The sequence below is a fragment of the Acipenser ruthenus genome, chromosome 10, assembly GCF_902713425.1.
Source record: "Acipenser ruthenus chromosome 10, fAciRut3.2 maternal haplotype, whole genome shotgun sequence".
Classification (NCBI taxonomy): domain Eukaryota; kingdom Metazoa; phylum Chordata; class Actinopteri; order Acipenseriformes; family Acipenseridae; genus Acipenser; species Acipenser ruthenus.
Window position 1 is genome coordinate 37,365,825 of NC_081198.1, and position 15,895 is coordinate 37,381,719.

General features: G+C 35.8%; 1 protein-coding gene across 2 annotated transcripts in view; it reads right to left on the minus strand.

Annotated features, from left to right (window-relative positions):
- The window catches only part of LOC117410617 (partitioning defective 3 homolog B-like), a 239,626-nt gene that overhangs the window by 123,425 nt on the left and 100,306 nt on the right, over positions 1-15,895 (minus strand). For both annotated transcript variants that reach the window (XM_059032166.1, XM_059032167.1), the window contains exons 6-10: positions 11,015-11,101; positions 7,723-7,848; positions 6,504-6,853; positions 4,949-5,088; positions 4,121-4,249 (exon numbers count right to left, since the gene is read on the minus strand). In XM_059032166.1, the coding sequence (XP_058888149.1) occupies positions 4,121-4,249; positions 4,949-5,088; positions 6,504-6,853; positions 7,723-7,848; positions 11,015-11,101 (832 nt within the window). The remainder of the gene's footprint in view (positions 1-4,120; positions 4,250-4,948; positions 5,089-6,503; positions 6,854-7,722; positions 7,849-11,014; positions 11,102-15,895) is intronic.

Genomic DNA, 15,895 nt, shown 5'->3' on the forward strand with positions numbered 1-15,895 from the left:
AAAATCTGGATTCAACACAAGGAAACCTCATAGATGCCACAGAAAAAAAAGTGTGAATCGGTGGGATGAAGCTACAAGCAGTGTTGAAACAGTGTCGTTTACTTTTGGATTGCTCTGGACAGCGCAGTCACTTACATGGTCTTACTCCTGGCTGCGGAACCTAATCCCAGCAAAAGCATTCCAATCTACTTTACACAGCTGACAGGTTGCAAGGGCAGAGGGGTCTTGTCACAAAGGTTATAAGCCCTGCTGTCTCAGAGGGCATAAATGGTGATTTGCACAAAATAATTTTTATTATTGAACTATAAATTGAACTGCACTGTGTTTTTTTTTTTTTTTTTTTTTGAAGCAGCTGCATGGAATTTTAAGGTCAACAGAGAGAGGTGTCCTTATGATCCTCTCTCTGGGTAATAGCTGATTTAGTTTGAGTTATTAAATGGATTATTTAGCCAGTAACCCAGTCCTGACCTGGAAGTCAAAAGGAGTCCTGGGAGACGTGATCTCTTTCTGGGTAAGGACGATTTGCGTTGTATTGAGGAAGTAATGCAAGTTGTTTATGGATGTCTGTTTTGTGCATCATGAGCAGATTTACCAAATCATAAACTTTTTGTTTAGAATATTATAAAACCCCACAGCTGTGTGTAGCAGAATTAACTGTACAATATCACATCTCAAATTAGCCCTTCACAGATATTGTTACCATATGGTAACAGCTTGTTTTGGGTTATTAAATGGGTTTAGCCAATGCTTGTTTATGTTCAAAACAGGTATTCAAATATAATGATTAATAACTTCAGTATGAGATTTTAAGTGATGCCAGCATGCATTTTGAGTAAATACGATTTTTAAAATGTACTTCTATTTAACTCAGGATTTCCTGTTTAAAATATGGAATAACACATTCCCCATTTCTTAAATAATAAAACCAAAAAAACACGATAGCCTAGCATTCTACTGAAAAATGAGACTTTGACTCAATTGACTAATTAACAAACTAAGTCTAAGCGCATAAAAAAACATACATTAAATAACACAACTACTACTGCTAGGAGAAGTAAAAACAGTACCACTTTTATAAGTGTCATTAATTCAAATGCAATACTTTACCAACGTACATATGTATTTTTCGTATCCAAATAATTATGTAAACATCAGTTAAGCAGTCCACACTTAATTGAGGCAATTCAGAATAATCGCTTATGTGTGATGAAGTAGAAGTCAATATAAATTAATAATTTCATATGAATTACCTGCATACTCTAGTTATATGTAATTACACTTGACAGTTACTACAATGCATTCTACTTGTTAAAGAAGGAATCATTTAAAATAACAGCAGGCACACTCAAAATGACAAGGCATTTATCTTGCCTTTGTTGAAGTCAAATCTGCAATTTTTATCCCATCGACACAAAAAGCAATTTCCCTAACTGTTTTGATTGCTACAATCAGCCAGTTGACTGCCCTTTGAAAGATTACTGGCAGTCCACGGGGCACAGTATTTTCAAAAGACTTACAGTATTTCAACCCTTACTAGTCCTCATCTGGGATCTATAAATAATCTTTAAAAGCTTTGTTCTAAAGATAGATAAAGTTCCATCAAAACCACCCTTGGATATGACTGACAATCCAACCCTCAGAAGACAGAATGAGTATTGGGTTTACTCACGGCTTAATGCTCTATGAAGACACTTATTTATTAATTTTAATTATTATTATAAATGTGTTAGGCACTGCATTATAGATGGTGCAAAATGATGGTTTGTTTGAAGACAGGACGGCACAAGCCATCTGTCATCACCCTTGTTGTGTTTGGACACATCAGCAGGATGACACTCCCATCTGGGAAACACAGTAAGGGTCAGCTGTGGTGTCTGCCCTTAATGATAGTCAAGCCCCTGTGCTTCATGGGTGGATTGTTGGGGACAGCACATCACTCGCTGTAAGCTGCTTTTCAATACGTACCAGACAACTTTCATTCAGAAGCTGACTTTTTAAAAAAAAAATTTAATTTGGAATTGACAATTATTTTTTTTTCTCATTTTCTCCCCAATTTGGAAAGCCCAATTATTTTATTTCAACCCGGCTCACCACTGCTACCCCCGTGCTGACTCGGGAGAGATGAAGATGGACACACGCATCCTCCGAAATGTGTGCTGTCAGCAGTCCGGTTCTTTTCACTCTGCAGGCCCGCCATGCAGCCACCTCAGATCTACAGCATCGGAGGACCAGGCAGCTCCGGGCAACTTACAGGCAAGCCCGCGGTGAGCCGAGGACACCCTGGCCGACCTAAGCCCGCCCCACCGAGGCGGCACTCTGCCAATTATTTGCCACCCCCTGGGAACTCCTGTCCACGGTCGGCAGAGGCTATAGGGCACATCCTGCACTCCACGCAGAGTGCCTTTACCGGATGCACCACTCGGGAGCCTCGGAAGCTGACTTTTAACACGTTTACCAACGGAATGCTCTTTCTAAGTGCCAGTGGATGTTTTGTTAATGGACAAGGAAAGGCTTTTAATTCCATTGGTTCTATATGTGTTCTACCTTAACATTCTATAAATGGTTAAGGGTTTAAAAAAAATGTTAATTCTGTAAAATTTAAAATGAATACAAATCAGCAGGTCTATTATTATTTATTTATTTATTTATTTATTTATTTATTTTTACACCAAATTGTTCTCAAAGTATATGCATAGCAAGTGGTGCTTTTTTTTTGTAATTTGTTTTTTATATAGGACTAGGAGATGGCAAACTATTTTACACACTGCTGCGCACAAATGCAAGTACTCAGCACGCACCTCAATGTTTTTGTTTTAGGTCAGTGCTGTTAGCAATGACAAAAAATGAACAAATGGCATTATGTATAATTAAACAAATAAGTACAATTCCCCAGAGTAACACATATAAAGGAGGTCCTGTAAGTGTATTCAATACTAAACACCATACCCCCCCTTCAGTCTCATGTTATTTTCCAAAACTGCTGAAATGTGCAGAAAAACAAGTTAGTTTTGGCATTCTTTCAACAGGAGCCGCGAGAGGAAGAGGCAGCACACAGCTGCAAAGTGATGCAAGGTCAGATCACAGGGACCAGCATGCTTGAGCACTTCCTGTATAGCTGGTGAAACATGTGCGAAGGAGCTATCGCCAGCCCAATTCAGTACCTTAAAAAACACTTGGCGATAACAGAATAACTATAAACACACTTCTGGAGGAGGTGGTGTAGTGATTTGTAAGGAAAGACAGTTAAACCATACGAGGGGGACAGTGGGTGGTTACTGAGAAAGGCAACCACAGGGATAAGACAAAAGAAGGAAATGCTTTGCTTCCTCTTTTCGGGGCCGCCACACACAAGAAAGATCAAACATGCCAGTCGAAGGAATCAATCAAACTCAGGACTACGGAAGATGACCAAGTTCAGGAGGGGCCCTAGTGGGGACAGACAGGCTGAGGAATGCGGTTTGTTTCTAAAACAATACATTTAGCATATCCAGAAAATTTACAAAAACAGTTTTTTTCATGAAGTAGACTTCAGCAGAGTCTTTAAATGACACAGTTACACAAGTTTTGCAGTGTCCAGCTAATCACTTTTATTATATATTGTATAAAGTGAAATGTTTTTGGTTTGAAAGAAATTTTAAAGTTATAAAGCTAGTAAAAAATATTGCTTAAAACAACAACATACAGTACCTGCATATCTGTTTAATCATAATCTGATTAAAATGGGTACCACCCTAGTCTAATTTGCTTCTTTTTTAATGAAAACAACTGTCAAGTTAATTTTGTTCTTTTAAAGTAATATAAAATAAATAAAAATGTGCACATATTTTCCTCAAAACCTTTGATCTCTTCAATTGACTTTTTTTGCTGTTTGTTTACAGTAAAGCAATACCTTACTTACTGCATAACTGTAGAGCTGCTACTATGATGTTCAGATACAGCTCAAATCAGAACACGGGGTCTTGTATAAACAATAAACATACTAAACACCTTGCCGCAATTAAAACAGTAATCTATTGGGATGTAAATTTAGCTGGTATGTTTACTAGACAAATAGGATTATCAACAACATTACATAATCACATTTCTGCATGCACCCCCACCCCCCGCAATACAAGCTTACCAGCTCTCGAGGTAAGAAGACTTCTTCCTGCCTTGCCACAATGAGAGAGACTGTTTCTCCTTGTTTGGTGCCTCGTAACATAGCAACCAGTTCTTCTTGGCTTTTCCCAGCGATGTCCGTGCCATTCACCTATCAAAAAAAGTTCAGCAACATAAAAATCATAATTAACCCATTTCTAAACTTCGCATTTTCAAACCTTCAGAATGATGCTGGAGTGAAATGTTTTTAGGTGGTTCCACCCTGAATTTTTTTTTTTGTTTGTTTTGTTGGTTCCTTATTTCTTTGAAGGTAAAGGTCAACAGCCCAATGTTACAAAACAAGAATTTTATGAAAAAGTATGTGTTGGCCTTCGCCTTTTTCTAGGCTATGAAAACTATTTAAAATGTTATTAATATTAAGATATTTTATTGTAATTATTCAATAGAATTTCCCCCTCACATTGGTATTGCATTGAATGGATGACAGGATACTTAGCAAATCATTTGTCTGAGTGGGGTAGAACAGCAAATGTCCCAACACCACAAACCAGCAGGGGTGTCCAAGTAGCTTGTCCTCTCTTTTTGGTGTTCACTTAAATGCTTCAAATTTCTATCCTTGCAATCACAACCTTGAGCTGAAGACTACTAATGGAAACAGCATATCTATATAACTAATTTATTGACTTTCTGGAAAAGTTACATGCATAACAAAACAAAATACATAAAAAATATATATATCTTATGTGAACAGAGCCCACCATCTCATTCTATATGAATGAATACAGAATGAATAAACACCTATAGAGAGAAAATAAAGAGAGACTGTGCTTGACAATGAAGTTGGGTTTACCTCCAAGATCCTGTCTCCAGACTGCATTCTGCCATCTTTCACAGCAGCTCCTCTTGGCAGTATGTTTTTCACCAGGATGGGACCAGGCCCGTGGACTGAGGAGTCTCTGGTTACTACTGTAAAACCCAGGCCCTCTAGACCTGGACCACAAATAACAGAACAGAGTCAGTCCATGAATAGAGGGGCAGTTTACTTTATTCTTCGTTTGGTGTTACTTTAATACCATACAAATAATCTATCTAAACCATGACCAATAACAGACAGTCTAAAAAGCATTTGACATTTTCAATAGAGACCACATTTGTTTGAAATATACCATCTATTGCTTAAGTGGGTCTTCCTTATGCATGTATTTTCTGTACGGCATACTGTATCTGTAACTAAATAAAAGGCTACTGGAGCTACTTAATAACTTTGTAACAGTAACTTTAAAGCAGGTGACAAGTGTGAATATTCTTAAAAAGATACATACAGTATGTTGAGAATGGCTGGAAAATGTAAGATGACAACAATTGTTTATGTGGTCTTCAATTACATTTGCTGGAGATAATGTACACACAAGAAATGAACAAATGCACTCTGTTTTTGTAAACAGAAAACTGCCTTTAATAGTAAGGCTGTGTGGATCACAGCTAAATGCAACAAATTGGTAGAATTAAAAAAAAAATCTTCAAACTGAGTGTATTCAAGCAGGTTAATTCACTGAATGATATATTTATGGTCTTTGAAATTCCAGTGTGATGGAAAAAGACAAGACTTGTGTCTCCTTCACAGAGCTGCTTTTAGAAATCCATCAAACTGTTCATGTACTGTAATGGTGGTTTACTTTTCTAGACAGGGGAGTGTAACAGAAAACATGGACACACACAGTTTATGTAACCGTGATGATTTATATGAGTTATGAAATACAAAAGCAGCAGGTTGAATCACAGGGGATAAGGATGCCTGAGTAACTACATTATCATGCAATGGCCTGCTAAAAGTGCTGACTTAGGGTTACTGTCAAGTCATTATTACAAGAGTGTTGCTGAGAGGCCATATCTGTAGCAGATTAGCTTTAGCAGGATAGCCTGTCATAATGTTTCAACCTTAGAGGAAAACACTTTGAAATTATACGGCAGATCACTGCACAGTTCACAGGTAAAGGAAGGGCAGAATTTTTAGTTGAACTGACAAAAACGTGGATAACATGTCTTTATTATGTGTCATTGCATCTGGTTATGATACCCCTAATGATTATAATACCATACTGTATTTTGTAGTCTGCCTGATGTTTGATTTTGACAGAGTATTTTCAATTAATGGATTAATAAATAGACCCATTTAAAAATATCAGCTCTACAAGTGTTACCTGTTTAACGTCATCATTGTGAAGTACACTGTATAGTTTGCAGACATCATTATAACATCCTACATCTGCAAGCAGAATGCTGCAAACAAACACTAAGGAATAACACCAGAACCACAACAAACCTTTCAAAACCTTTTTTGATCTACTGTAACAAAAAAAAAAACCTTTGATACCTCCAGTTATGATAAACAATTTTTTCCGTACCTTTTTTGAGGTCAATTTTGATTTTCTTGCCTATTTTCTTGCTGCCAAACCCTACTAGAGGGGATAAAGAGGAGTTCTTTTTCACCAATGTATTTTCATTGGTATTCTTAGTCGGAGAGAGGCTAGTGTTCTGAGGCATTGGAGGGTGTCCAATCTCCAGTTTCTGATTGGCTGGAGCAGGCTTGGGTTTCACAGGGAGTGGAACCTGGAGCTTCGGAACACTGTTTTCATTCTCTAGGCTGTACAGGTGACCAATCAGATTCTTTTCATATATATCTCTGTTGGGTGCAGGTAGCACATTAAGGCTGACAGTATGATTTTTCATGGCTTGTCGGAACAACTCTTGCGATCTATTAAGAAAAAAATTGCAAAGTCTTTATCAATACCATTGATTATTAAAAATACATTCGCTTATTTTATCATTTTATTTTATTCACTAGATAAATAAAACAATATATGTATTATTTCAGATGAAATGAAAACATTTATTTCATAAAGCTATTCTTTTTTTTTTTCCCCAAAAAATGAGACCTCAAAAAAAGTTGCAGTTTATCAACCCTTACATATTTGTTTTACTGTAAAACCTTTACCAGGTTTTTGAAGAGCAAACAGTACCAGTAATAAAACATATAGTGTATGTAGTTTCTTAGAACTCAAGCTACATGGTTTAAGCTATTTAAATTGCAGAACAATTATAGGCAAATTGTCAGCACAGTACTTATGATGATCCGTAATACAACACAAGTGATTGCTATGAAGTTTATAAACCATTTACTGAGATTGCTACTCTGACTTCAAAATAATGATCGTTACTGCTATCAAAACATGAATAAAACTACAATCACAATAAGTAGATTCTATTATCTCTTTTTTCACCAGCATCAGGAGATCCCTATATTTGTGAATTCGACAATGAAGACAGCTAACAGCAACGTATGATAAAAGGAATAAAAATATACCGCGTTTCATCTGTAATGATTGAAGTAACTTTTCTTTTGAAGTTTTTTATTATGTTGTTTTTTTTTTGTTTTTTTTTACGTTAAACAGACATTTTTCTTTGCAACAATGGACCTTAAAAGGTCTTTGTTTGTATAAAAAACACATAATACTCCCAGAGAATTTAACAGGCCTATCTTTGAAAAAAAAAAAAAAAAAAAAAAGATATACAGTATACATTGATGCATAGAAAATAACTGACATCAAAGGAACCTCTACTTACTGAGCAAATGATTTGTCCATTAAGTCTATATCATTGATTTTGACAATGCATTCGTTGTCTTGAAAAAGGCCTTCCCTTTTGGATCTGCTGTTTTCTTCCACACCACGGATGTACAGACCAAGTGCCCTTTAAAGAAAACAACAACAACAACAACAACAAACACATGACATTAGCGCTGAAGACAAAATTACAAGTAATACATATTTGTATCCAACCAACTAGTAACAATTTAGGACTAATCGGATACACTCCAATTGCAATTTTCCAACAGAGTGAAACAGGGCTCTTAAATGAAGGACTGTTTTCAGGGATGTTTTGTTTAAGGTCTGTTTGACAAGCCTTTTTTTTTTTTTTTTTTTTCAAATGAGAATAAAGTTCCAACCTCAAACAGTTGAGGTTTAATGAACTGCAACACTGATTTAATTAATCAATTTAAACAAAACAGTCCGTAACTAAATGTTCATTCATTTTGTGATCTGAACCCAAAGCTTTCATACATGTTTTTCTTTTTTTTTTTTTTTGCAGAACAGCACTGCTAACCTCAAATTAAAATATGAAACAAATAAGTGTGTTGGTTTTGGTTATTAACTCTACACTAGGCAATAGGTCCATAATATAATCCTCACACCTAGAGTGCTGACTATTGATTTTGCATGTATAATAAATAGTTGATGATTTCCCCTGAATATGGTATGAAATACAACTAATAAAAAGATACAGCTTGAAGACTGTGCTGGGCAGTGTTGAAGGCCAAGAGAGGATCGAAACAATTAAACTATACATTGGAAAAAAAATGTTTGGTGTATTGTTTAATATGATTTGCCCCAACGTAGGTAATGCACCATATGGAAAATTATAATGTATTGAATAAATGGTTACATCTCAGAAAGCAGCAACTGTAACAGTGTAACCATATTTTGCTGGTTAAGCAGGACTGGTGACAGAAAATACATGTGCACCACTGAATGATCGATGCCCCATAAACCTTCCCCCTCTGGGAAGTCCTAATGAGCTGGGTAGGAAAGCAGGCATTGCACACACCTATACTACAACAAGCCAGTAGACAGACATATGGCTTCGCTCACCTTTCATAACCACTACATTCCTATCGGTTTTAAAAATACAGATACACACCACCCACATGCCGAAAAGGAGTTAATTGCTGCCCATATAAAGACATAGAACAAGGCCACCCTGGTATTGACGGGATATTTTTTATTCTAATTTCCTGTTATTTGGTTTCATGCAGTGCGCCAGTAAATACTTTTTCCAGAGAAATGATTTACCAGTAAAGCTATTTTAGTCCATGTAAAAAAATAATAATAATAAAAAAAAAAATTCAAGCATACCCATTACATCTGTATGTGACATCTCCATTAGTGAGGCATGCTTTGTAATTTACATATGTCCTATTGTTCCTGAATGCAGTCTTTCAGGAGGATAATCATTACAAAATCAAACTGGTTTGCACCACCCCTACTTCAAACATCGCTATAACAAAGCCGGCTTTGGTCCTTTTAATCAGCACATAGGCCTTTAAACACAATGCTGATAAGATTCTGAAGGTTATGATTATTGATAAGCTTAGCAGTGTCCACATGAACTATAAATATGGTGTCCACTGCTAATTGTAATTAGGAGAGTGGACTCTCAGTTTTATTGTGTTCCAAAAAAAATACTGTGGCAGGGTAGAAGCCCTGTGCTGTAAATAGTGTGTGGGAATGTAAGGTTAGCAGGGATGGGGTTAAATCTCTGCACAGAAATCAGTGTGATCATTCCCCAGTTAGGTTACTGGTGCTAATTGGTGAGCGGCCACATGTATAAAAGGAAGGAGAACTCCTTTGTGTGGTGGAGGCGTTTGGGGTGAGTGTTTGTGCTATGATTTTGTGTACTGTTTTAAAACTTTATACCAAAGGTCCAGTCTGTATTGTTTTGTTGTAATCTTTGTTTTGTTGCCATTTTCATTTGTTCCTGTGTTTTGTTTAATAAACTGTGCAACAGCGCTTCACTGCAGCTTGCTTGCCTCTGAGTCTCTCCTGCCAGTAACAGCTTGGACTGTGACGCTTCCCTGTCACAATACTCGGTTTAGTCATTAGCCGGAATTGCGCCAGTAAGCCAGTTTTAAAAACCCTTGCCTTGGACTGCAAACTAACATTTGTAAACAAGGATACTGACAAAAGGGGTCTGGAGCTCCTATCAATGAACTTTTATTAGCTGCACTATTGAGCGTCAGAGTGAGTGTAATTGTTTGCGCTGGAGAAGCATAGCCACAGGCTCCAGATGGTATTTTCCCTGGGGGTGGGAACTACATGGTTTGAAGCCAAAATACTTTAAAGCCTGCTTAGAAGAGATCAGGTTTTATGGTCCCAGGGAAGCTCCTTCATTTTTTGCTCTCCTGTGACATCTCTAAAACACTGACAGTAAGAAATGCCTCAATTTAAAATATCTCAGCATTCACACAGTTTGACTAACAATGTTGTAATAATGTGAAACATGACACATATGCGTCTATAAAATGAAATTATCTTTCAGGCTCAAATGATCAAAATACAGTAGGTTGGTCAAGCAGGTGATCAAATAAAATGGGACAATGCTAAAGGCTACAGCTTGGTGCATGTGGCAAAGTAAAATCAAAGATAGCCACAGGCATTTATTTTTTTATTTTATTTATTTATTTTTTTAACACAAAACCCAGCCCATCTATCCTCTGCTCTATACATTCCCCACAATCCAGACAAAAAGTGTGACATTTTCTACACAGGTTATTCATTGTCCTGCAGCAAGTCATATATCCTGTTAAAGTTCTACCATCTCTCCAACACAGTCCATGACACTTTACCCCTTTCAATTTACTTTAAATAACATTAATGACCTTTTTTCTTTACCCCATATTGATCACTTTATTCACTTTCATAACACACATTGAAAATGTTCTGTGTGATTGGGTTTCACTTTCACAGCTACAGTGCCATTGTTTAATGTGCAATCACTGTGCTGTATTATGCTCACAATTTAATTACATTTTCAACTTTCCTAAATGGATACGTTATGCTTTATCTCCATTGGGGAAACCACCACAGCCAATGCCATTTGTTCTCATCTTTCTAGTGTTGTGCTAATTACATTTACTATTTCAGTGTTTGTAATTGCAGGCACTTTCCGTTCCTTTTCGTTTAGAGGAAGAATACACACAATTTATTTATATTTTAATTAAAAAGAAAATCAGTAATTGTTAAATTAGACCCTAAGTAGAAACCTACAGGGAACAGCAGCAGTCCCGTTGTAGTCTTACCTTCCACTGAGAGATGAAATGTAGGGCACTACATGGATCCCCAGGGGTCCAGCATCTCCAGCAATCGTCACCGTCCTTGCCAGGCCACTAAGAGAGAGAACATGAACAGATGAGGCTTGCCCATGAAACAGCTCAGACTTTTTAAAACTAATGCATTCATTGTTTTCCAAAAGCAGTGATTACAATACAGAAACCATCTTCAAGTCTGTTACACCTTAACAGAATGACTAGATTCTCCTTTGGCACCAAATTGTTGGCATCACACTCTTTGTACAGCCTTACAAGCAAAGCTCATTTATAGCGATTTAGTAAGCGAAAAAGATTATATCTGGATACTAGGCAGTAAGGCAACAATACTGTAAGCAATCCCTTTGGTAAAGTATCAATTCACATTTTTGTGTCAGTCTCCAATACTTGGTACCAAAACTGGAAACACAGTCAAAATTTTAAAATGACTTCATTGCATTTATTTCTTTAGTTATCAACTGTGCAAGGTATGAATTTATATAACAAGTAAGTCTTAAGATAAAACAAAATGCCATGCTCAATTGACACAGTTTTATTCAATGACTACCCTACTATTCACCATCTTTATTTTAGTGAACCTGACGTTTCAAATCTACCGACATAACAATGTTGGAAACCAATGTGAAAAATGCTCAGGTAAAACAGATTCCCGCTTTGCGAAAAGCCTGAAGACACAATAAAAAATAAAATAAAATAAAACGTGGTGATTGTGGTAAAACACAAGATTACAGTAATTATGAAAAGCATGTACATTTTCAACACAAACTGCAGTTCGTATGTTATATATCCTGGTATTGACTCCAAGGTGGAGTAGGTCATTCAAATATTCTTATTTTGGATTTGAATATCTTATATTTGATGAGAACTCAAAACGTGCACATTTTATAAAATTATTTTAAGAAGTAATGCATTCTGAATGTAGAGATATTTACATTTAGCAAATAAATGAAGATATTTCTAGTAGTGTAATTATTGACACCATATGTAACAAGCGAAACCCTAATTTTGATGATCTGTAATTCTAACATGCAATTAAAAAAACACTCACCAATAGCGTATTTTTAAAGTTTTTAAAATACATTTTCAGTAAAATAACACATTGAAAACCTATATAACAAAGGAGTTTCTTAATTCAAGGTACATGATGACTACCAATCATGTCACAAATACCAGGGTTTTTTTCATGTGAAAATTCTTATGCGAAGATTCTCTATATGTCAAAGTAAAATTAATGCACTTATATTTGTGTGTGTGTGTGTGTATAACATACCAAGCATTTAAAAACATTTATCTTAATAAAATACGGTTTCATAATAAAGACAAACTTGAACACATGTTACAGTGCCTATTGGTACCAAGTATTGTAGACTGACCCTTTTTTTTATTTATGGTTTAGTCTGTGAATCTTACAAATTGTGAACACAGCAGCAGGTTTTCAGGTAATAAGGGCAGAAGCTGCACAAACTCATCTTTTGGTGTAATGTCTGATGCAGTCATCTTAGGAGAGCCAGATAAGGCATATTTATGTGCAGCAGTGTGGAGTAATGGTTAGGGCTCTGGACTCTTGACCGGAGGGTCGTGGGTTCAATCCCCGGTGGGGACACTGCTGCTGTACCCTTGAGCAAGGTACTTTACCTAGATTGCTCCAGTAAAAATCCAACTGTATAAATGGGTAATTGTATGTAAAAATAATGTGATATCTTGTAACAATTGTAAGTCGCCCTGGATAAGGGCGTCAGCTAAGAAATAAATAATAATAATATTTGCCCCCACTTGCAAAAATTGTGTTACATTGCGTTAATTGATTAAAGTGAAGTGCAATATAATAATGTGATTTTATTGCAAATATTGTAGGGGGAAATTCTACCCATAGTTGTTCACATTTAGAAGAAAATATGTCTATTAAGAAAATATGTCTCTATTAACCCTTTACTGCCCTGGTTATGTTCCCATACCTATTTTCTCAATGTCAAATATATTGGACACTGGGCAGCAAATAGTTAAAGTGATACAGCCAATTCATTTTTTTCAACCAGTTTTAATGACACATTAGGACTAGATCTACAAGCACTGGACTTGCCTGACCTACGCACCGTGTTACTGGTTCCTCAGCTAATGCACTATCCTTGCATTATTGCACTATTAACATGACACTGTAGATATAACTTGTTGTAACGCTAACTTGTTGCATCCTAGTTCTTATTGTATTTTAGTAGTATTATTTGCACTTACTGCAAACTATGCTGTATGTAAATATGTATCTTGCACTGTAACCCTGTACTACCCTGTAATACTTGTAAGTCACCTTGGATAAAGTTGTCTGCCAAATAAATAAAAATACATACATACATTCATACATACATACATACATAAATTATTAATAATAATAATAATAATAATAATAATAATAATAATAAAATCACATAAGCATTTAGATATGCTGCCTGCTGTAGCAACCTTCATTATTTCACTATTTATGGATTCTGTCTACTTGCTGCAGGAGACAAATTAGATTCTGATTCAATAAACTGGGGCTAGAATACTGGGTTTGAGATGGGAAATCCAATCAGTTGCTATTATATAACATATGAACTGGAATACGACCCTAAGGAATCATTTCATGTAATTATTTACCACTATTTATCATTATTTTAATCACATTTATTTATTCATGACTGTGCTGTACTGACATTTTGATGGTTTTGCATCACCCTAGAATTTAAGGATTGAGACATCTTTTTTTTTTTTTTTTTTTTAAACTATATGAACATAATTTAGATATTTTATTTAACACCACATAATCAAATAAACTACAAAATGATATTGCAAAAGTTTACTGGAAGCCACACTAGTAGTACTTAGTATCTGTTCGATTTTGAAATGTCACATTTTGCAATTTTTTTCAGTTTTTCATTGTGTACGGAAAACTACAAAGCTGTATGTCATTTAATATGTTAAAGTAACATTATACAGCAGGTTTCATTCAACTTTATGAAGCAAAATTAGATACAATTCTATAGGGTGATGCAAACTTTTGGCCACAGCTGTAATATGAAATGAAAACAACCATCTTTAATAACCATTACTTACCCAAAGTCTGCACATTTATATGACGATTCATATGGTATAAGACTGTATTTTCATGAGCACTGTAGCAGACAAAAATGCTAAGCAGCTAATTGTGGTTCTTCAATTTAACACACATTGTATCAAGCTTCTGTCATTGAAGACAGTGACAAAACATTCCATGACATGATTACAATTCTTTCATGTTAACTTAAAAGTCCCTTTATGTGCCCTAAGTCTTATTAATTTGCTTGCCAGAGGCTCTTAAGTTTTCAAGTCTTTTGAAGACATGATTTCTTCAACTGATTGCAGTCTATAATTGTCAGGTCTAAAACTCCACTGAGATATACATTACTTTCAGAGATGGGATGAATAAGTTATCTAGCTGGCAACACTTTCTTTATCGTTTTACTAATCTTGCACTAACCACGGTTATTCTTATTTATTACTATCACAGCATTTTAATCGCTTTTTCATTAATCTCTGATTGTAAAACACATTGGAGATGACTTGTTATCATATTGTTGTTGTGAAAAGAGCTTAGCTCTATCAAGCAGTACCATAAAGTAAACTGTATCAAAGATACACACTCACACAGAGCATATTATTATTATTATTATTATTATTATTATTATTATTATTATTATTATTATTTATTAGCCGACGCCCTTATCCAGGGTGACTTACAATTGTTACAAGATATCACATTATTTTTCATACAATTACCCATTTATACAGTTGGGTTTTTACTGGACCAATTTAGATAAAGCACCTTGCTCAAGGGTACAGCAGCAGTGTGCCCCACCTGGGATTGAACCCACAACCCGATGGTCAAGAGTCCAAAGCCCTAACCACTACTCCACACTGCTGCCCCTATTGATGTTCAGAATGGGAAGGAGAGAGGAATGAGAAAGGGAGAGATATACTTTACAGGCAGAGAGGAAGGTAAACAGGCTCTGGTAAACAAACAGATTGAGTTCTTGAGAAGTGCTTCATCAACAAACTGGAAGTTTCAATTAATCAAAGCAAGCCGATGTGTATCAAAGGCCCAGCTCTGTGTGAAGTAGAAAAGGGCAGGGGAGAAGTAATTAGGTGCTCCTAATGAATTCCACATACATTAACAAGATGAACCACCCGCCCCCCTTCTCTCCTGCATTTTATTCAAATTTTTCTATGTATCTCAGGTCTAAAGTGTATTAGGAATACAAATGAAGTGCTGGAAAAGGAGCTTTGAAAGCTATACTTAAAACATGCAAAAATATTAACACATTGCTTGTGTACTGTATGTGTGAGTGATGTTTGCACAGATGGTATTGCTATCTGATGACTGTTTTCAACAAAACCAGACTACAAAAATGACATTACCTTTTATATACTGTACACCATTCTGTGTTGCCCTTCCCTAATCTCCAAAATCCTGTGCATAACTGCTTGGCAATCTCACCAGTAAAGCAGAAATTTCAATTACATGTGATCTTTCAGCATGTAAAAGTCTGAAAATTGCTGCAATTAGATTTCTACTCATTTTGATTTCAATTCATTTTTAAAACATAAGTTCAGAGGTTCACTCACCCCTAGCCCCCACTTCCTATGTTCTGGACTCTGGGGTTTATGGAAACCCAACATCTCGTAATAAAACACCTATGCATGTCCATGCAAACAAAAACTCTTACCAAACTGAAATACTAAATTACTTTGTCAACTGTATGCACATAGCTGTCATACTGATTTAGTGGTACAGTAAAGACATACCTGGAATGAATACAGCTTAGTTTTGTTTTAGAAGTT